The sequence below is a fragment of the Rhinolophus sinicus genome, linkage group LG14 (genome assembly GCF_036562045.2).
Source record: "Rhinolophus sinicus isolate RSC01 linkage group LG14, ASM3656204v1, whole genome shotgun sequence".
Taxonomy (NCBI): domain Eukaryota; kingdom Metazoa; phylum Chordata; class Mammalia; order Chiroptera; family Rhinolophidae; genus Rhinolophus; species Rhinolophus sinicus.
In genome coordinates, this window is record NC_133763.1 from 41,737,399 (window position 1) to 41,759,870 (window position 22,472).

General features: G+C 40.0%; 1 protein-coding gene across 1 annotated transcript; it reads right to left on the minus strand.

Moving 5' to 3' along the window:
- Positions 1–1,785: 1,785 nt before the first annotated feature.
- On the minus strand, positions 1,786–21,509 carry PSMA5 (proteasome 20S subunit alpha 5). The gene is made up of 9 exons (XM_019730508.2): positions 21,352–21,509; positions 17,116–17,182; positions 14,130–14,256; positions 11,913–11,980; positions 10,876–10,983; positions 10,682–10,740; positions 9,993–10,095; positions 8,893–8,979; positions 1,786–2,027 (listed from the first exon to the last, which is right to left on the minus strand). Exons 1-9 carry the CDS (start codon positions 21,378–21,380, stop codon positions 1,950–1,952), a joined length of 726 nt encoding a protein of 241 aa, XP_019586067.1. The 5' UTR covers positions 21,381–21,509; the 3' UTR covers positions 1,786–1,949.
- Positions 21,510–22,472: the final 963 nt, after the last annotated feature.

A 22,472-nucleotide genomic window follows, 5' to 3' on the forward strand; every position in this document is an offset into this window, starting at 1 on the left:
ACGCAAGTTGTTTTTTTGCTGGACATACAGTATGAGTGTAATATGAATTCAGCCTACTTAAATCGTTTTGATATCAAGTACAACTTCCTACAAATGTTAATGAGTATACAATCAATTCTCCATTATCCACATGTGGATTAGTCATGTTGTGGATAGTGTAAGTACATTTCAAATCTCAATGAGATTTCCCTATTACTCAGTAGGTGTCTAGGCTTCAAGGGACATGGCATTGTAAAATCAAGAGTTGATCTGAAACCAGAAAATCCGAGTTCACTTCCCAACAGCTTAATTTTCTGTGTCCATAGACAAACAGCCTAAGATTCTTCATCTGTTAAGTATGATCAAAGTATCTACTTTATATGGCCATTCCCAACCAATTGCATGATGGCAGCTCTAATGGAGGAAATTCATAGTACATTCCAAAGTGTGATATAAACTAGTTCTGAATTATACCATTCCGTTACTCATTTGTAATTGATTGCCAGTGAGGTAAGATCATGATTCTTTTGTCCTTAACTTCATTAAACACATATATATATATATGTGTGTGTGTGTGTGTATATATATGTGTGTGTATATGTCTTTCCAAATTGTCTGTTAAGACACTGGTATAGCATTGTAGCTAGCTTACTCCAAGCCATCAGTGTTTGGGGAGGACTTCAAAACGTGTTGTTTTTTTTTCTGTCCCTATGAAGTGACTACTCTAGGTAACTTTTATAAATAAAATCATAAAGTATTCACCCTTTTGTTACCGGCTTATTGTAGCATGTGTCAAAATTTCCTCTCTTTTGTAAGGCTGAATAGTAAATATTTCATTGTATATATAAGCCACATTTTGTTTATCCATTCATCTGCTGATGGACACGTGGATTACCCCACCTCTTGGCTATTGTGAATAACACCACTATAAACATGGGTGTGTAAATATATGTTCAAGTGTCTACTTTAAATCGTTAATATGTATTTCCTGAAGTGAAATTGCTGGATCATATGATAATTCTATTTTTAATTTTTTGTGGAGCCATTATACTGTTTTTCATAGAAGCTACACTTTTTACATTTCTACCAGCCTTGCATAAGGGTTCCATTTTCTCCACATCCTTGTTAACACAAGTCATTTTTTTTGTTTTGATAACAGCTATTCTAATGGGTGTGAAGTAGTATCTCATTGTGCTTTTGGTTTGCATTTCCCTAGTGGTTAGTGATGTTGAGCATCTTTTCATATAGTTTTAGGCCATTTGTATATTTTCTTTGAAGAAATGTCTATTTAAGTCCTTTCTTTGACCATTTTTGAATGAGTTTTTTTTTTTTTTTTAATTTATTGGGGTGACAATTGTTAGTAAAATTACATAGATTTCAGGCGTACAATTCTGTATTACATCATCTATAAATCCCATTGTGTGTTCACCACCCAGAGTCAGTTCTCCTTCCATCACCATATATTTGATAAAACATATTCTTTTGATGGTTAATTAGTAGTATCTCTTTCATGTAAGGAAAGCAGAAAAATGCCTATTTACTGAAGATTAACTATAGGTCTGGAATAGGTTTACAGTGGTATTAATATCTTAAACCACTGGGAGGAGCTGGATTAGTTTGAGTTCATTGCCAATACCCAGGGACTAATGTAATGCTGTAGTTGATTCTGTTGTAGCGAGCTGCTAAAACAATTTTAGAATAGATACTCTGAGAGGGTAGGGATATGAATACAACTATTCCAGCCCTTTTGCCCTCTAACATAGGCATTGTGAATAAAAGACTGCATTAGAATAGTCTATTAACAAATATTTTAAATTTTTCTTTATTTCAGAACTGTCTTTATGTACAGACATCATAAAAAAATGCACATATAATGGAGATTTTTCCAAGGAATAGGAGCTGGAAATAAAAGTTAAGGGCAATTAGGAGAACTGAAATTGTCCCACAGAAGCTCTGAGGATCACACGTCTTTAAATGTCCTTGATAACCTCTTCAAGTTCTTCCTTTGTGAACATGTGGAAATTCCGGCCAGGCTGCACAGTGGCTAGCTGGAAAGAAAACAGAGAAGGGTCAATAAGCTGGGCTCGATTAGCCCGCTGCGAGCCCCAGCATGGGCAGAAGTGTGCTGATGACGCAGCTGTTCACTAGAACTAAGGGATCTGCTGTCCCAGGGATATCCTTTCCGGCAGCAGGTTCCCAACATAGCTCTGACTCCAAAATAAAAATTCTCATTGACCAAATTTTCTATTTTGAGGTTAACCCACCACATCATAGTTAACCAAATGCCTGCCGTCACTGTTCCTTTTTGAAGTTACTTCAACAGGGATCACAAAAGAAGTAGCAAATTATTTCCTTTAGAAATATATTATAAGCATATTTGCACACTTGGCAAGTTGAGCTTGTGTGCGTGACCTCGGGTTAATGGCCACTGTGTCTTAATTTCCATCAGTAAAATGGGGATAATGGTAACACCCAACTCAAGAGTGGCTCTGATGATTAAATGTGTTAATATACGTAAAGTGCTTTTGAACAGTGCCTAGAACATCATAATAAGCACCGCATAATTGTTAACTATTTTTGTTTGGTAGTATTTTCTCTAATTTGTTCATATGGCAACTTAACAAAAATCTGTTTTGTTTTTTAAAAGGACTAAAAAGATTCCATTACCAGTGACAGGAAATCAGTTGTGACTGAAGTTATTAGTAATAACCAGCGGTCCATGTTATTCTTTATTTAAGCAGTAAAACACTAAGGTCAGAAGCTGGTTAGTTCCAACTTTAAGTAAAACTACCGAGTTTTCTATCATCTCTGTTGACAACAGTCTCACGTTTTGGGGCAATACTGAGAAACAGGTGCCACTTCACATTTGCCTAAAAAGCTTTTCTGTTTAATTTGTTTTAAATGTCATTGCTTCATGTTGTCTTTTTTTTTTTTTTTCACTTTAAAATTAAACATAGTAGGGCTTTTTGAATAGTCTTCATTACTGATATTTAATATACCGTATTTTGCCACGTATACTGAATGTGCTCCCATGCATAATGGGCACCCACATTTTTTGTCCAAACTTTCAGGGAAAAAAATCTTTCATTTTAATTTTTTAATTGAAATTTTTATGTTTACATTTAGGTAGTTTTTTGTATTACAATGGAAATTTAGCGTTTATTTTTTAATATATTATGGTACAAGAAATTTTATGTAACAAATAATTACAAAACACAAGAACAGGTAAAAGATACAAGAAATTTTATGTACGAGTAACAAATTTATGATATTTACGCATCATAGAAAGCCAAGAACTCTTCATTGTTGCAAGTTCGTCCTAAGTTCAACAAAACGATTATCGATTATCGTATTCCAGGGTATTATACAGATATCGTTATTGATTTCTAGAGTTACATAACTCATAACATAAATAAAAGAATTAAAAACATTTATATAGATACAGAATTAGTACTACCCATGTATAATGCACATCCTTATTTTTCCCTCACAAATTTGGGCAACAAAGTGCACATTATACGTGGCAAAATACGGTCATTTGAAAACTTCCAGAATTCGCATAATCCAGTTACATGGTGTCTATTATTCTCTGCCTCATCAACAGCTGAAATTTAGAAAAGACTGTATCTTAAAACACCTGAAGATCTAGTTTGGGAACAGGCTAAAAAAACCATTCCCTTAAAGCCTTCAGTCTCCACTGGATTCTCCCAAAAGATCTATCCAATTACATGAAATGTCAGAAGACTCCAAATATATTTACAAAATACATGTTAAACAATTGACTCATGTCCATACAGACCATGAGTTCTATTCCAAGGAAATTAACATATGTAAATGGTATTTCTGCTTCTCTTAAGGACATGAGGAGAGACAAATAAGGTCAATAAACCAGAGGAGGGTGAGGGCCTACAGAATTTTTTGGTCAGATCAATCATGGCTCACAGGCTCTCCTCCCAAACCATTACAGGGGCTAAAAACCAGAAACTGCGCCAACTCTTGGCTACAACAGTCCTATAGAACTAGGCTGCAAACCAATACTAACAGGACTTGAAACCAAGTCCTGCCTTCAGGAAGGTACTCATCATCAGATGAGTAAAATAACCCCTTGTATTTGCATAATGGTAAGTTTATTTACATAACGAGTATGAAAGATACTTCTGTTTATCTTACTTTACTTTCGATAAACCTCTGTGAAGCAGGTAAAAGATATTTTCTTTCATTGATTCAATCAATAATTAATGATTAAGCACCTATGTACTAATTACAGTTGTGCCCGGCACTAGGGATCCAAAGATGAAAAAAGCTTCTTATTCACTACTGGTGCTGGACACCCAATGCACTCAGTGTCAGGTAAGCATTACAATAGAGTGGAGGCACAAGAAGTAATCTAGGGGGAGGCCAGGAAGGCTTTGAGGAGAAGCAATGTCTTTTAAAGCGTGGCAAGAATGGGTCAGTTGAGGAGCAAAAGGGCAGACTGTGTATATGCATAAAATCATGAAACAAGATGATTTATTTATAAAACTAAGTCATTCTGAATGGCTGGAGCAGAGGCTGCATGTGGGATGAGATGAAATGGAGAGAGAGCAGGAGGTCAAAGCTCATAGAGAGACAGGAGCCAAAAATCAGACCTGGGTTCAAATCTTGACTCTACTATTTACCAGTTCTGTTATTTTGGACAGCGTCCTACCCTCTCAAAGCCTGTTTTCTCCTCTGTAATATGGAGATAGGAATACCTATCTCACAGGGTTGTTGTGAGGATTAAAAGAAATAATTGCATGGAGAATGCGTGTTATCAAGGTGCCTAACTGATTAAGACTGACTTAAGAAGTAGTGAATTATCATGTCATGACAAGAAGGTTGGACTTTATCTTGTGACAGGAGCCAGAAAAGAAATTTTTAAGAGAACAATCAAGATTAGATAGGAAATTCAGAAAATCTACTTCAGTAGCACGATGGGGTGAAATGGAATGAAATGGAGGCAGGCAAGGCTAGAGGCAGAAGGAAATGAGGACCTGAACAAAAGAAGGTACTGGAAGTAGGGATGAAGAGGAGGCACTGATACGAGATATTTATAGGGAGGCAAAGGCACAAATTAGTGAAGGGAAAGTGAACTCTTCCCGAGTTCTGCTGTGACTGACAGGTTCACTGGTTATGTCATCAACCAGAATTAGAAATATAGGAAAAGAAAATGGTTTTCAGGGGGTGGCCCGTTAGCTCAGTTGGTTAGAGCGTGAGCTCTGAACAACAAGGTTGCCAGTTCGATTCCCCCATGGGCCAGTGAGCTGCGCCCTCCACAACTAGGACAACGACTTGACTTGGAGCTGATGGGTCCTGGAAAAAACACACTGTTACCCAATAAAATTAAAGAAAGAAAAAAAATGGTTTTCAGGAAAAGATAAATTTAGTTTTACAATTGTCAAAAAATTTGAGGTGTCTGCTTCAGAAAGGTCAAATAACAGGTCTAAAAAGTGACCACGAACCCTGACAAACAGGAGTTATCTTAGCAAGGAGCAGTCTCGGAAATAGTAAGGACAGAAAAATGGTAGTAATTGAGGAATAAATGAGGTGAGGCAGTGAAGACAATAAATATAGATTGTGTTTGTAAGAGACCTAACGATGAAGGTTAAAACCCAGGATGAAATGAAGAGCACCCAGCAACAAAATGCACAGACTACAGATACACACAACACGGATGAATCTCAGAATCACTATGATGAGAGAAAGACGTCAGACACAATAGAGTACATGCTGCACGATCCACTTATATGAAATTCTAGAACGTGCAAAACAAATTGATAGCAACAAAAAGCAGATCAGTAAGAAGGAGTGATTAAAAAGGGACAGGAGGGAACTTTTGGGGATGGTGGAAATGTTCTTTATTATCTTGACTGTGGTGGTGGGCAGAGGGGTTAAATTCACTGTATATTTAAAATGGATACATTTTATAGGATGTGTATTATACCCCAACAAAGTTGATTTTTTAAACAAAGACAGGACACTAAGTAGAGGGTGGGGTTAACAAAGGCAGGCTTTGTTTTTGTTTTTCTCAAGAAAGATGCAACTTGGAAATTTTCCTGTTTTGAGGGGAAGCAGCTGTAAAGGAGAAGCTGGTGATCCAAGGGACAAATGATGGAGAAGGGTCCTAAAAGAGATGGAGGACGGTGGGCTCTATAGCAGTGGCTCCCTAATGCCTGATCTGCTGACGCTGACCATCAGACTCATCCAAGGACATTTCAAAAATACAGATGCCAGGCCTCATTTCCAAGGACTGATGAACAGTCAGGTTTGGAAACCATGAGGTAAAGCATTGGTGACTAAACAGTCTTGGACAAGTGAAGTGCCCTTTTTTTTTTTTTCAAAGATTTTATTGGGGGAAGGGGAACAGGACTTTATTGGGGGAACAGTGTGTACTTCCAGGACTTTTTTTCCAAGTCAAGTTGTTGTCCTTTCAGTCTTAGTTGTGGAGGGCGCAGCTCAACTCCAGGTCCAGTTGCTGTTGCTAGTTGCAGGGAGCACAGCCCACTATCCCTTGCGGGAGTCTAACCGGCAACCTTGTGGTTGAGAGCCCGCGCTCCAACCGAGCCATCCAGGAGGCAGCTCAGTTCAAGGTGCCGTGTTCAATCTTAGTTGCGGGGGCGCTGCCCACCATCCCTTGTGGGAATCGAGGAATTGAACTGGCAACCTTGTGGTTGAGAGCCCACTGGCCCATGTGGGAATCAAACAGGCAGCCTTCGGAGTTAGGAGCACGGAGCTCTAACCGCCTGAGCCACCTGGCCGGCCCGAAGTGCCCTTTTTTAATGCGCAGAAAAACTAGTCGGGCATTAATGCAGCTGGTGGTGGAGCACGGATGAGATACCCCTCTTTTCAAAGCAGCACTGTAGATGCAGTGAAATTGAAAGAGCCTATCTTTGCAGTTTCAGATGAACCAAGCAGGCCTTAAAACATTCATAGTGAAATCAAGAGCTACACTTGAATTACTTCGTGAGGTAACGAGGAGCTCGTGGCAGCAATGCCAAGCCCCTATCTCATCCAGTATCAAAGGAACTGACAAAAATCCCTCCTAAGAGTCAGATGGGGCTATCACTGCATATGTTGTATCTCATGGTCTCAGATTGGCAAGGGAAGTATTTTTAGATTGCTAAGAAGGGGGAAAAAAACAACTTATTTAAGAAGTAAGTTTTTCCATTTCCATTCCAAATCCCCTGCTCCCCATCCCCAATCCTCTCTCTAACTCGCCTCAGACCTTCCTTAGGTCAGCCTGTTGTTTTGGAATCCGAGTTTGGCCCTTGCACTGCAGCCTGTGGAACCTGGCCCCGCGGGTGAGACAATCACCAACACCGCCCTCCAGTCTCTCCATTCTTCTGCCCATAACCAACGGGTCAATCCTCCGCCAGGGACCAACCCAAACATGCATTTTCTCAGTCTATGCTGCGTACAGCTGACACATATCCTGGGAAGTGATGACTGCTTTAATCACTGATTTGGGATTACAGCCTCAGTTGCCTTAAAAAAATTTAATTGAAATATAATCTACATACACATGTGCTATGCCTCCAAGGGTAGTCACGATCCTGACTTTTTACAATTTGTTTTGTGATTCCAGCCTCAGCTAGTATTTTACTGTGGCCCAGCAATCCTTTCACTCATCCTGGTCCGTCTTCCCTTTCCCTATCCATCGGAATTTTCCAAATATTTCCCATTCTCTTACTTGCACTGTTGCATTCACACACCCTCAGCAGGTGATCTAACAATCACCAGAGAAATACAGAACCTCTCTCCCCACTCACCTCCAAAGCCACCTTATCTTTACTCATCATTGCCTCCTTTTCTCCTATATACTCTTAGCATCCTACGTAAGGGCATTCGGAACCCGTCCACGCTTCCCCAGCGTCATCTCTTACTATCTCCCTGTCTTGCGTGCATCTTACACTCCAGCATTCAGACAAAACCCCCAAGTTCCCTTTTACGCACAATGTTATTTTACATCTTTGAGCCTCTGCATGTGGCTGTTCCCGCTTCCTGGAATACCCTTCTCTTCCTTTCTCCAGATATCACCTCTTCCAGTAGGCTTTCCTAATGCCCCAATATAAGTTCTATGTTCTGTGACAATCCATTCCTATTGCTATTATAGAACTATCACCCCAAGCTGCATTATCTGTATGTTCTCTACACTACACAGTATACAACTTGAATGGGAATAGAATTTTCTGTGTCTGTATCCCTGGCATCTAGCACAGCACCTGGCATACAATGGGTATTCACTATAACGCTAAACGAGTTCTACTTTTCCAAACCAATTCCTGCATTTGTACCACGCCTTCCCTCTTCTAGAGCTTTGCCATCAATGTCTAACCTCTGCTGTATTTCTTTCAACATTTTTCTCTCCACTACTGTGTTTCCCCGAAAATCAGACCTAGCCGGACAATCAGCTCTGATGCGTCTTTTGGAGCAAAAATTAATATAAGACTCAGTCTTATATTTTATATTATATAAGATCCGGTCTTACGTTATAGTAAAATAAGACCGGGTCTTATTATTTTGGCTCCAAAAGGTGCATTAGAGTTGATTGTCTGGCTAGGCCTTGTTTTCGGGGAAACATGGTAGTTTCTTTTCAGTCTATAAAAGTATGTTTAAGTCTTTCCTATCCCTAAAGACAAAAATCCTTTTCATTAACGCTGCCTTCTGCTGTCACTAACATTTTGAGAAAGCAGCCTACTCTTGTTTTGTCCTCACCTCCCTTTCATTCTTTAACTATGGAAATCTGGCTTCTGCCACTCCCACTTCACTAAGGTGGTTATTCAGAGGCTATCAGTAACTTAAAAACCAAGCGTACAAAAATGTGATTATCTTATCTATTCAATCTTCAGCAATGGGAGCTATAGCTGAATAAAAAACAGTAAAATAGAAAGATACCTCTATGTTAGTTGCATTCAGCTTCTCCTCCATTACTTGTTTGAGGATGATGAGTGAAGATTTGATGGCTTCTTTCAGTGTCATAGACTTGAAACATAGAGGGTAAGAAGAGGAGCCATTAATTGTACATAATCCCTCCTTCCTTCAAAGATTTCCCCTGCATCTCCCTGAAGAAATGATTTAGCAAATATTATTAAATATTTTAATAAGTAGAGTACATTACAAGTATCTCCAGAATTCAAGTAAATGGTAAATAAGTAGAATACATTTATTCAGAGGGAAAAAAAGTCTTATTTAGAATCAGAACAAAGTCACCAACTTTCATATGGTAAGTGACCTTTGAAGGAGGGAAAGTCTATGATTCTTCAGTTATCTTCTTTTAATTTAGAAGCAAGATAATAATGGTGATATCCTATGAAGAATCACTACCAAATGATGTACGAAGTAGCCCAATGGTTTAGCAAATCTTCTTTTTACGCCGTTTTATACCTCATTTTTCTCCACGTGTAAAATCAATCCTGTTAGGGGTTGATGTGAGCAGGCATCCCTATATGAACCACCCGAATGATGAATATGGCAGCCTTTAACCACAAGTCACCCAAAATCAAGGCTTCCCAGCCCACAGATAAAAGTGCCAAGTGCCCACTTGTTTCAAGAGCCAGATTAGTAAGCATAAATCTCTACTGTTAAGTAGAGCTATAAAGATAAAGGATAAACAAATTGTGGTACATCTATACCATGGTATAACACTCAGCAGTAAACTATTGGTGCAAAAACAGGAATGGATCTCAAAAACAGTATGCTGAACAAAAAAAGGCTGACAAAAATACAAACTGTATTATTTCATTTATAAAAAGTACAAGAACAGACAAAACTCATCTGTAGTGGTAAATGTGATTGTGCGGGAAGACGAGACGGACTGAAGCTTTTTTAGGAGGTGATGGAAGTGTTCTATATCCTGTTTTAGGTAGTTACAAGCGGATGTACAACTGTCAAAGCCCACAGCACCAAACTCTGAAGATGTGTATATTTTATTGTAGGTCTGTTACACCTTTATTCAAAATAATAACAGCATAAAACTTTTGAGAATGCTTAATTACCTTGTGGTAAACTTCTTGCAAGGAGCTCTGAGCACCCTCTGAAGCAGAGCCAATTGCTCGAGCATCACACTGTACAAAGGTCCCAGATGGGTCCATATGAAACCTGCAAAAACCCCAAAAGAGGATTAAAATGCGTAAAAATGGTGGCATTTTGTGTAACAAACGTCTCACTAAAAAATGTAAATGCTTGGCCTGCAGCCAGGAAACTCCACTGAAATACTAAGGCACAAATTCCAAAGATGTTCTATGCCTGGAGAAACCAGATCTTTTCAAAAGTGTTCAAGAAAACTAATCGCTTCTTCAGGAATTTAGAAGACAAGTATAGTTACAGTTGTAGTTATAGTATAGTACACATAAATATGGCACTTGTGTATGCCTAGACACAGAATTTGAGGATAGAGATCAAATCAAAATTCCAAAGCAAAGCTCTAAAACATATCCTGACTACAGAAACAAAGTTACTTCTAGTTCTTTCCAGAAGTAGCACTGGTTCCAATAAGGGAGTTCTTCAGAGAATCCCCAAATCTCTTTGTATAAACGCATAGAATCACTGAAATTAACAGTAAGAACCCTTTGCTTTTTACAACTCTACAACACAATCTCAGTTGATTTCAACTACCAGTCCCCATCCCAAATTAAAATAATTCTCCCAAAAAAGAGGCAGGAAAAAATGGCAAAATAGTTCTTACAGCTGAGGTCCTTTCTCATCAACGCCTCCAAATAACAGTGCTACTCCAAAGGGACGAGACTAAAATAAAAAAACAAGACGTATTAAGATAATGGCTATGAAACGGGGGTGAGAGGGGCTGGGAGAACCATGTTCAGAGGACAGATTCCTAGGCCCACAGAATAGCAAGAAAACCTGATACAGCTTCCCACTCACCATAGCACCTGGGTCTGCATCTTCTTCTCCAAATTGTAGGGCCAGATTGGACACAGCCTGGGTCACACTCTCCACTGTCATCGTCTCATTGTAGGTGAACCAGTGGTTCTAGAAGAGCAAAGCATGGTCTACCTTCCAAATACGAAAGACACTAAAGCAGCCCACCATCTCACTGCACACACACCCGTGAACTGTGCTTGGAAACTGGAGGTTTAAGCTCCAGTGTGTTTTCCTTAACACTAAACTCGAATGCTTGGGACTACATGAGAGGAAGAGAAATAGCTCTGGAAATAAACTTTTATCAAAAGGACTCTAAGCAATGATGGCCTGGAGGATTACTCCCTTGAAAAACAGTTAACCCCTCACAGAACCAAGTTTAGTTTTTTTCAAAAAATGAATGCAAATCGCTGAGTGCCACTTTCCCTCAAAGACCCTCTCTTAGAATCATTCATTTGATGTTTAAATTAAATGACTTATTTTTACATGAGTACTGGCAGTAAATTTGCAAATGAGTGCAAAATTTTTTACCCATCACATATTTTTTTCTTACTAGTCTATTTCCACGCAGCAGGTGCTCAGTTATAAAAAAATAAAAATAAAAAAATCAGTATTCCTGACCAGTATTTGTCACTTGGTACATATCATTACTCACCACAGGAGAGCTGTTATTTGCAAGCCCAGCAGCAAAGGCAGCTGGGAGGAAAATGTCCTTTAGCTGTGTTTACCTCCCACCATGGTGCTCCCATAGAAAGTCAATTAGGGAACAGAATGCAGCACAACGCTTGTTTACATAAGGCAAATCAAAAAGAAGCAAGAGACTGTCAGCGCTATTTACCAGGGCTTCCTTAAGGCTGCAATGTTTGGATGGCTAGATTCCAAGCCTCAGAAAGTTGTAACTAGGGATTCTACCCAAATCACTCCTAAGAGCGACATCTGCTATTAACACAGATACCTGTAGTGCAGCCCAGGCAGCTATAACATCACAAGGAATTCAAGCATCATGGTAAAAAGGAGAGATGATGCTAATTTTATTTTACCTGTGTCTCCACTCTGGCTTTATCAATTAAAGTCTTAGCATCAGCAATTAGCCCACTCATGGCACAACCTGCAATGTAAAAGCAACAGTGACCCAGTGGCCAAATCCTTGTAGAACTCTTTCATCCACTCAAGAAATACAGAAATTCTGGAGTGGAACCATGGCCACCATTCAGCAATCCCATAGCAATATACCCAAGAGCTGAGATGGGAAATTATCTGCGCTGAACACAAAGTAGGATTATATTACGAACAAGTAAAAAACCATCCACAGTGACTCAGAAGTCCAGCTATTAAGATAGAAGATAGAGAAGGACAGCTAATCAAACATGAATTTCCATGTATTACATTCTTAAGCATCCCTTTAGCACAATTTGTAGACCACGATACTTTCAAACTAAGCAAATACCAACATTCAACAGGAAAAATAAGGAAAAAAATAACCATCTCACTGTGAGCTACGATGGAAGACCTTAGAATAAAATCAAAAGCCTTTTTACCTCCCTGACCAAACACAAACCAACCAGTTACATTAGAGGGAAGTTTGCCTAATGTTCCAAGATGCCGAGGCTATGACTGTTACTTTATATGCCATGACTCAGATCTGAACCTGCAGCCTGGATCTCACTACCATGTCTCAGACCTACAAAGCCAAATGACTCCCTTAATGTCGCTACTTGGATATACCACAGACTCAAATCAAGTTATTTCCCTTCTAGACGCCATCTTCTTCCTTTGCCCTCACAACCAATCAGCTCCCCAATTCCACCACCTCTGTCAGGCATCAGTCCTTACCTCTCCATCCTCTGGCCATAGTCCTGTTTAAAGCAGCATCATCTCTTTGTTTGGATTTTAACAAATTCCTTACCTGGTCTCCCTGCCTCGTCTCAGGCCGCTTTACTCTACCTTCAACACTCTTACCAAAATCGGCTTTCTAAAATCCTAACCCGATCACATTACTCAATGTTTAAAACGTTTCCTGTGTACAAAAGCATCAAGTTCAAGCTCTTGAGCGTGGTAAACAGGACTGTCTGATTGCTGAGTCACTCCTTGCGGCACTCCGTCTCTCAGTCGTACCAAACTACTTGTGCCGGTGTTTTATATTTCACACCACCAAGCTTTGCTATTCTCTCTGACTGGAATGCTCTCCCCTGCGATACCCAGACTTTCGTTCCCTTGGCAAATACTTCCTTATCTTTTACAATTCAACTCAGCTCAAGCATCACCTTTACGGAATCCTTTTCTGAAAGCCCCACTACCACTGACCCCAAGCAAAGCTAATTATTTCCAACTTTGAACCCCTACTGAGCGCATACCGTACTACAGCCTCTCTTCATACTTACATCACTTAATTGCATTTACTTATTTACACATTCACTTCCACGATTAGACTGTATGCTCTTAGAAGGTAAGGACTATGTCTCATTCCTCTCTGCATCCCTGGTGACTAGCAGAATGTCTGGCACATAGTAGGCTCTCAATTCGTTAAATGAAGTGACACTGACCTACCTCTATAAGATAGGTGACTTCAGATAAAGTAGATACAATATTCTCATCTTAAAAGACAAAATCCCAGTTTCTATACCTATGAAAGGGGAAGTGTCAAGCTCCCAGAATCACCACAGCATTTGGTTCTGATGCCCTCAAACAGTTGATTATTTTACCAATGTTTCATTAATTTGATGACTAGATAAAGAAAATTTGGATAGCCAAGTAAAATGCCATGCTATAAATAAGCAGAACTACTCACTACAAGGATGCCAGAAGCTAAGGCAGGGGAATGGTAACAAAGATGAAAAAAGGAGGCGGGGTGGGAAATAGCAGGAGACCGGGAGTAAAAAGATGTATCTGAAAACAGAGGAAGAGGACTGAATAGACTGGCCAAAGTCTGTTACTCCTATGCTCTGAGCCTTAGTCCCTCTGAAGATCGTCCATCTTCTGCTTCACCAGAATCCCCTGCGCTTGAAGACCCAGCAGCCATCATAGGGAGCTGGCCTATGATTCAACCTTTACGTGTTTCAACAACCGTCACATTTGCCAAGTCTAAAGTGAGGGAGAAAGGAACTTCTGGGAGTGAGTCCTACAACTGCTTCCCACTGCTCTGTGGTCACCCTGGCCGACTGCCTGGAAGGCGACGGCTAAGCGGGCGAAGTCCATCCAATGGCCCTCCCGGGGAACATGGAAGACTAATGAGCCACATCCTCGGGAGAAGCTCTTACCTATGTGAGCATCAATCTCTACGATTTTCTCAATGCTGCTCGGCTCCATGAGCGGGGAGGTAATCCTCTTCTCCACAGCGAGGCACACGCCCTCTGATGTCTGGATTCCAATAGCTGTGGAACCAAGCTAAAGAGCAACACGTTACAGTTAGCATGTCTCACACGCTCACCAGGAATCTCTGTACAGCTTCACAGGCACATGCTTTAGTCAGTCAGAGCTAGTACACAGGGAGAAAGAATGAGGAGCGCCTTAAGAAGTACTGTTCCTGTCGAAGCTAAGAGCACTGATGTACAGAATTTTGTGCTTTAAGGGGGAAATCCAATAAGGTCTTAAAAATTCCTGGAAAACGATCATCTCTAAGATGATCACACCACCAACATAAAAGTATTAACTTCATTTTTCGAGGTCACTAGCAGTCCACAATATAGCTTCATTTCATCTCTCCATCTCCATGCCACCATCCTCGTCACCCACCCCTCTCTGCCTGTTTCTTTACCTACAAAATGGGGAGAATAATAATACCTACATCAAGAAGAGTAAACACATGCTTCAACAAAGGGTAAACAAAATGCTTAAAATGGTGCCTAGCGAATAATAAATGAGCGACAAAGGTTAGTTATTCTTATTACCTCAGCAGCCTCCTACGTAAGTCTCCCTATTTGATTTCTTTCCCCCAATGTATCTCTCATGTTATGACCTGACTGATCTAACAAAATTCTACTTTCATTATCCTTCTTCACTGTAAAGAACTAGTGTCTCCCTATATTGCCTGTAACATGAACTCCAAATAAGCTTCCAGAGCCCTCCAAACCTAATCCCACTTTCTCTTCCAACTTGATTACTGATTATTCTCCAACAAAATCCCTCAGGCACAGTCCAACCCATTTTCTCATGCCGTATCATCCCCTACCCTTTCACCTCTGCTCATGCTATCTCCCCTGGAAGACAAGCTTCCCTCTGCCTATCCAAATCCATCCCATCCTTCATGAAGCCTTTCCAAGAGCACGTGCTCTCTCCTCTGAGTTACCACTATCTTTAGTTAGTTCTGGAAAGCAAAGGCTGCCACTGTGAGCAACAGACTCCTGGAGCCTGTTGCTATGTAGGATTCCAAAGAATTCTACGAATCATTATGCATCACACACTTGACATATAAAATATATAAGCTAGCCTGTGTGAGACAGGCTAGCTTATAAAATATATTAAAATCTAGAGAGTTTTCTTTTATATACTTACATTTACCCCCAGATATTTCAATAATACAATTCTGCCTAAACTCCACCCACCCTCTCCTTGGCGGAAACTGGGGAGAGGGAGAAGGGAGGAGAGGGGACTCTCCATTGTAAGTGGACTCTTTGAAATATTGCTTTAATATAACTTACTAGCCTAGCAACCAATGTCCAGATGCTCAATCTAATACAATAATTTTGACACTGCCAGAGTTCCACTCTTTCCCCAAGAAACGTACTCTAAAGCCACTTTTGCCCTTACCTCTGATGGCTGTATCTCACCCATTCCCCCCATATGGTACTTCCTAGTGATAATTACTACTTGTCAGCCATTTTTACTCATTTCTTCAGCTCCTTTCATACTACTAAATCCTTACAATTATCAAGTTGCTTTCTCATTGGCTATTCCTAAGTTGCCAAGGCAACAATCAGGTTGTTTAAATGCCCAAGAGCCTGAATTTTCAAACATCCCTTGAGGGCCTCATCACCATCTCTATCCTAGCCCAACCTGGCTACAGGTTAGATACCATCTCATTATCTCTAAGCAACGTGGAAATGACTAGCAGTAGGAGCTTAAAGGAGAAACCCCCAAAATGAGGATTATTGTTGGCTTGCAAAACTATTGTCTTAGCTGAGGCTCAAAATAAATGCCACAGCTTGGAACTGTGATAGCCCCATACTTCACAGTAATGTATGGTTTTAATAAAAAGCAGAGATGATCAAAAGTAGAAATGGCACTTGCAGCTGGCCCATCATCTTCTGTTCCACTATCTACCACAATGCTTCCACCTTCACTTGTACGTTTTCAACTACTCAGAATCCCTTCCCCTTTTCAAGATTCTCATATAACCATTTCCGCCAATACACTTTCCAGAAGAGGTAGCTTAGAAGGAAACACAATAGCTCTCTTCAATATGTGAGGAACTAGCTTATGGAAGTAGTTTAAACATCCTGTGTGGTTCAAGGACAAAACTAAAGCCAACTGAAGGAAACTTCAGGAAGCTCGACTTTTGATTCAATACAAGGAAAAATTTCTAAACCATTATGAATTGTTTTAAAACAGAAGCAGCGATCTAGTGAGAACTATTCTGTCACTAGAACTATACAAATAGAGGAAATTTGGGAATGTAGATAGAGGTGACTGAGCACAGTGTGAAGGGGTTAGACTAGATCAGTGATTCTCAACCGTTGCTAGACACTAGTCACTGGGGGAGTCCTTAAAAATATTGATGCCTGGAATTCAGATTATCCATAACCTAACAAATATAGATCCTAGTTAATAACTAACCTTAGCTTACTTTCTAACCAATTTTTCTAACATTGGTTTGAACTAGTCGATTTTGTTACTAGATTACAGAACACACCTCTTATTCAATCCTGACAGTGTCTAGTAAAAATTCACAATTTTACCTACAAGAATACAGGTGATTTGTTAAAAATATCTCCCAGGTGCTAACTCTGGACTTCTATACCCTTCTCTTTATAGCCAAAAAGATTATAAACACAAACACATCCCCCCAATCCACTGAGAAAAGTCCACTTACATAATTATGCAACAGTTCTCTGTTTAAGAAGTTTCAAAATAGATCTTAGGAATGGGATTGAAAGTGTTATTAAAATGGTTAATCGTGGTTGATTAAAGGGAGGTAAAGGAACATTTTTCTAAAGGGATAGAAAAAACACATTTACTCTGAATGGTCTTCTAGCAAAGTGTTAGGTTGCCATGAAATTTCAAAAATTATGCCACTTGATACTATACCTTGATAGCCTCAATGGCATATTCCACTTGAAATAATCTTCCTTCAGGAGAAAAAGTATTCACACCCCTATAATTTAAAAAGAAAAAAAAAGAGAGAGGCATTAAAAATTGTCAGAAAAAATAAGCACAGATTCATTAAACTCAAGTTCCTTGACGTCTAGCTCGGAAGGCTGCAAGATGTACTGCTGTCATTATTCTCCTTTGCCCACAACAATCACAGCTATTTTTTTACACAGTAACAGCTTTTCAAAGGAATGGAACCTATGTATACAACACTTTTACCCACTGCCAGAAAGTCTTCAAACTGATCAAAATGAGAGCAAGTGACTTTCTGCCTCAATCATGAATCAATCTGGAATCCCTCTGGTAAACTCATGTGGCAAAACTATCAGGCAATTCCCAAGAAAATGCATTTATCCTTATCCTCTTCCCATTACGTGCATTTGATGTTAATATCTTACTTTTGAGTAAAAGTCAGTCACAGATACAGATATATTTGTATGAATTAGTATTTTTATCTTAACAGGCTGAGATTTGTATAGTTCCTAAAAGCGTAACCTACCGTGTTTCCCCGAAAATAAGACCTAGCTGGACCATCAGGTCTAATGCGTCTTTTGGAGGAAAAACTAATATAAAACCGAGTCTTATACATTATATATTATATTATTATAATATAATTATAATATAATATACATTATAATATATAATATAACGTACAACATATAATATAATATATAAGACCCGGTATTGTATTATATTGTATCGTATTGTATTGTATTATATATTATACCTGGTCTTATATTAAAATAAGACCGGGTCTTATATTCATTTTTGCTCCAAAGACGCATTAGAGCTGATAGTCTGGCTAGGTCTTATTTTTGGGGAAACACGGTAGTTCATTCACTCAATACGTATTTACACCAATTTCATGCCAGACTGCTTTTCTCTCTAAAACACTCCCCACCTTTCCTTGTTCCAGTCTCTTGGAAATCCCTATGGAGAAGAGGCATCAATCAGTCTTAGCTACAAAAGCTTCCAGCACACAATGGATACTTTTTAAATATTTGAACAAATGAATGAAAATAGTTATTTATGATCCTTGGTTTATGGAGTCTGGGATTTTATAACATGTAAGATAATATAGTATAGTACAGTGTTTTCTAATTTATTTTATCAAAAACTTTTTTCAAAAGAAATTATATATATATATATCTCCCCAAAATATACAACAGATAATAATACAAGTTGACATTTACTACATATTTACTATATGCCTGGCACTGTTATAAACTTTTAAATGATTTAACTCATTTACTCTCCAACACAATCCTATGAAGTAGGAGTCTAAGGTGGATACTATTTTACAGATGAGGAGGTTGAAGCACAAAGGTTAAGTAATTCGCCCAAGTTACTCAGCACACAAGAGGCAGAGCTGGAATTAGAATTGAGGCAATCTAACTACAGAGCCCAAGCTTTCAACTATTCCACTGGACTGCTGGGAATTGTTCTGGCTAAATCTGGGGTGAAAGGAGAATCCCACCATCCAAGCCTTCCTCTTGCCCCAGAGCTAATATCCCTGAGGTCGTTTAAAAGGAAGTTTAGGACTCTAAGGAAGTTTTTTTAAATCACTGAGAGAAAAGTCTGAGGACAGAAGAGCTGGGATTAGGTTCTAGTTTCGCTACTTACTAGCTGTAATTCCCTCAAATGGACAAACAAAAACCAAAGCAGCCTACCCTGCCTCTGTCACAAGACAATTAGTTGAACTGTATAGAGTATGAAAGAACTTTGTAAAGTGCAAAGTACTGTGTGAATGTAGTAGTTTCACCCTAATTCAGGAACTTCATCCTAGTGAGGTTATTACTCCATCCTCCCTAATACAGGACTCTGCTGCTCTTGGCCCTCTTCTCAAATTTCACCTTTTCCAAGGGTTTATTTCATTTATGCCAAGTACCAACTCTTACTTCCAAATCTCTGTTATCAGTTTTACCTCTTTCCCTTATTAATTTAAATCTGAGCATTTCCACTTGGATATCCCATTAGCACCAGACTCTCAAAATTTTCCTATCTGAAATATCTCTTTAAATCCAGCCATCTTTACAAAATCAGCTCCATCTCCTGCCATTCCTACTTCTTTTTTATTTTAAAATACCTCCAATCTCCAGTTCCTGAAGCTAGAGAGTTCTGAATGATCTGACTCATTCCTCCCCATCTTCTCCCATATCAACCATATGAGTCTTATCCATTCTTATCAATTCCTCCTCCACAGTAACTCAACACTCTCTTCCTTCCATTCTCAATGCCCTCATTACCTTTCACCTATTGTTAAGAGCCTTCTGGTATTGACTCATGCTTTCCCCTAATCCAGTCAATTAATCTCTATAAGACACAAGTATGATTATGCAACTTCTTAAAATGAAAATTAATGTCACAGTTACCCAAACTCCTTAACCTATATTAAAAACCATTCAATATCTAGCACCATCCTGTTTTTCCTATATTTCCCACTATTTCCACACATGTATTACATGTGCCAGACAGACGGGAATTTCCCAATCATGCACTGTGCTCTCCCACTGCCCCTCTGTTCATCCTATATTCTCTGCCTCAAATATTGACTCTCACTGTCCATATTCATTAAAATCCTGCTTTCTCAAGACTCAAGTTTAAATAGCAGCTCCTTTGTGAAATTTTCCATGATCCTCTAATATTGAACATAGTCTTCTCTCATCACAATTGTTGATGTGAATTTCTCTGACATGAATACATTTGATTCATACTGTACTTACTTTTGTAAATAGCTCTTTAAAACAGTCTCCCATATGAGAGCAAGGATCTTGATTTTGTTCACTGCTGTATGACCAGCAACTTGAACAGTTTTTGTACACAGTAAACACTTAAGTACATTAGCTAGTTTTGAATAAAAAAGCTGTATTTTAGGCCTTCTTAGGAAGATACAAAAATGAATAGCACAATGCAGCAATAAGGATGTTAAGTAAATGATCACAAACCCTTAATAAAGGCTTTCTGATAAGGCTAACAATTTCCATCATGCACACCCTAACTCAAGGTATATCACCCAAAGATGATTTTCTTCAGTGCTCTAGCAGCTTAATATTGACTAACAAAGTCATTTTATAGCACAGTGGGAAACAAAGTCATTTTATAGCACAGTAGGAAAAGATGTCAGTTTTAAAACTTCACATACATCTTCTATGAGTCAGTAAAAGGATAAAAAAAAAAAAAAGTGGTAGTTCCAGGGAATAAAAACTTTTGACGGGGTCAAACTATACTTGACAAGAAATGAAGCTTCTCAAGCCACCTAGTACAAAGAAAACATCTACCTTTCCTGGCTTATTAAAAAAAAACCCCACAGAAACTTAATAACTGATCAAAACAGAAACTGAAAGTTAAAATGTCTACAGTATAAATATGTGCAATTTAATATTAACATTTCTAAGCTCTGAAAGTCTTTTTAAGTAAATACAACAATCTCACAACCTTGATTTTAAAAACATCTGGCTTCCAACACACTTTAAATGGACTTACTTTAAACTCTTTAAAACTTAAAAAAAAAAAAAAGCCTCGATGTATAGTGGAATCAGCATGATGAGAAAACTTTTGGGAACCACTCTAAATGCCAGTTCCTATAAAATCAGACTCCAGACGCTCTATCTGGGCATAGCTGAGAGCGCCTTCGCGCTTTTGCTGAAACTAGACATCCTAGCACGCCCTACTAGCGCATCTCAATCAAAGCAAAGGCTGTCCTGTTCTCACCACTAAGAAATGGAAAATGAAGTTGTTCCAGAAAGAGAAGGGAGCTGATTGATCAAACCCATTAAACACTCTCTAGTTGCTTTTTCTTCCAGGCAGCACGTTTACATTTTTTTAAAAAGGCGGTACGAAAAGATGAGCAGGGAAGGGGGTAACCCCCGGCCTTCTCCCGGTTAAAGGTCGCAGTCCCTGCCCCTCGGTCTTCTTGCCGAAGCACGAAGTGCAGCTTCTCGCTTCCGCACCGATTTAGGACCCAGCAGTGACTCAGCGGTAGGACAAGTGTGGCCGAGCGGCGCGAGTCTAGTTTGGGGAATCACAGCGGGCGGCTCGGAAGGCAAGAGAGCCCCAGACCGGGCCAGACTCGGGTACCTGGGGAGCCCCATGACACGGCAGAACCCAGGCCGGAGCTGGGCCCCGGGCCAGCCCACCCATAACCCCAACTCCATTTCTCCCCACCGCACATACCTGTCGTACTCAGACCGGGTGAGGAACATGGCGAGGGCAGGAAAAGGCGGCAGCGGCTACGCGGGGATTTTGAGAGGTAACACGAGTGTACTGGAACCCAACTCACCCACACCGCCACAGAACCGAGACCCTGCTCCCAACTGCGCGTGCGCCCACGACCTCTTCAGCCCGCCCTCCTGTGCCTGCCTCCTATTGGTTGGTCGTAATTCTAGCCAAGGTGATTGGGCCAACGGGCTTCCCCTCCCGGCTTCGGTTGGTCAAGGGAGGGCGGGACAGGGGTCATTCTTCCGCTTTAAATTGCAGGTGGTTGCTGGTGGCGCTGGGAATCAAAGTTGTGCGGTGAGAGTTCCTGTTTTAGAGAAGGTATGAACCTGCCCCAAGATTGGCAACTGAAAATTTGTACGGACGGTTGGGCAGGGTGAACCCTGATGTGACAGGTCCCCCCGCCGGAGCACGTTGGCTCCATTTTCTCCATGGTCTCCAGCCGCCCAGCCTTTCGCGGGATTCACCGGTCTTCCGGCTCGGGTGCAGTCTCCTGCGAGGTGCCGTGTGGAGGGCTCCAGAACTAGCCTTGGGCGGTGATGGGGTGCCTCACCGGGAGTCTTGAGTGGGCGCCGTGAGCGAGCCCATTTGCTTCCTAACCCTCCCCTACCGTGGCTGTTGAGAAAAGTTGGTGAGTTTTGGTTTGTCGGAAAGTCTTCAAGTTTCTGCATGGTCAAGGTAATTTTATCAGCATCGCCCCCACCTCCGCTAGATTCAGACACTAAGAAAGGTATATAACCATCTTGGAGAGTTAGGCATATGGGTCCTGGAGCAAAATAAACAGTGGCAGAATAGCCAGGGTAGAGTGGAGACACGACCTGAATAAAGAAACCGGTAAGAACTGACCCCAAACTGAATTCTTTATGTACCTGTAATTGCCTAACGTATAAATATAAGACACCTGAAAGTGTGTATAACTGTGTATAACTGATGACTCATAACGAGAAATACAGAAGAAAAGGGTCAGGAATTGTTTCTAAGACTATAACCATAAAAGACAGAACCTGGTACTTTGGGTAATGGCAGCAAAAGCAGGGAACTGGCATCCGGGCAGCTACTATAGACACTACCATAAAAAA

What these genes read in the sequence shown, in the direction of transcription:
- PSMA5 (XM_019730508.2), bottom strand. Translation starts at nt 21,380, where the DNA reads ATGTTCCTCACCCGGTCTGAGTACGACAG. An exon ending in ACCCGGTCTGAGTACGACAG is followed by an intron (nt 17,183 to 21,351) that starts GTATGTGCGGTG and finishes TTTAAATTATAG; the next exon opens with GGGTGTGAATACTTTTTCTC. An exon ending in TGAATGCAACTAACATAGAG is followed by an intron (nt 2,028 to 8,892) that starts GTATCTTTCTAT and finishes TTTTCTTTCCAG; the next exon opens with CTAGCCACTGTGCAGCCTGG.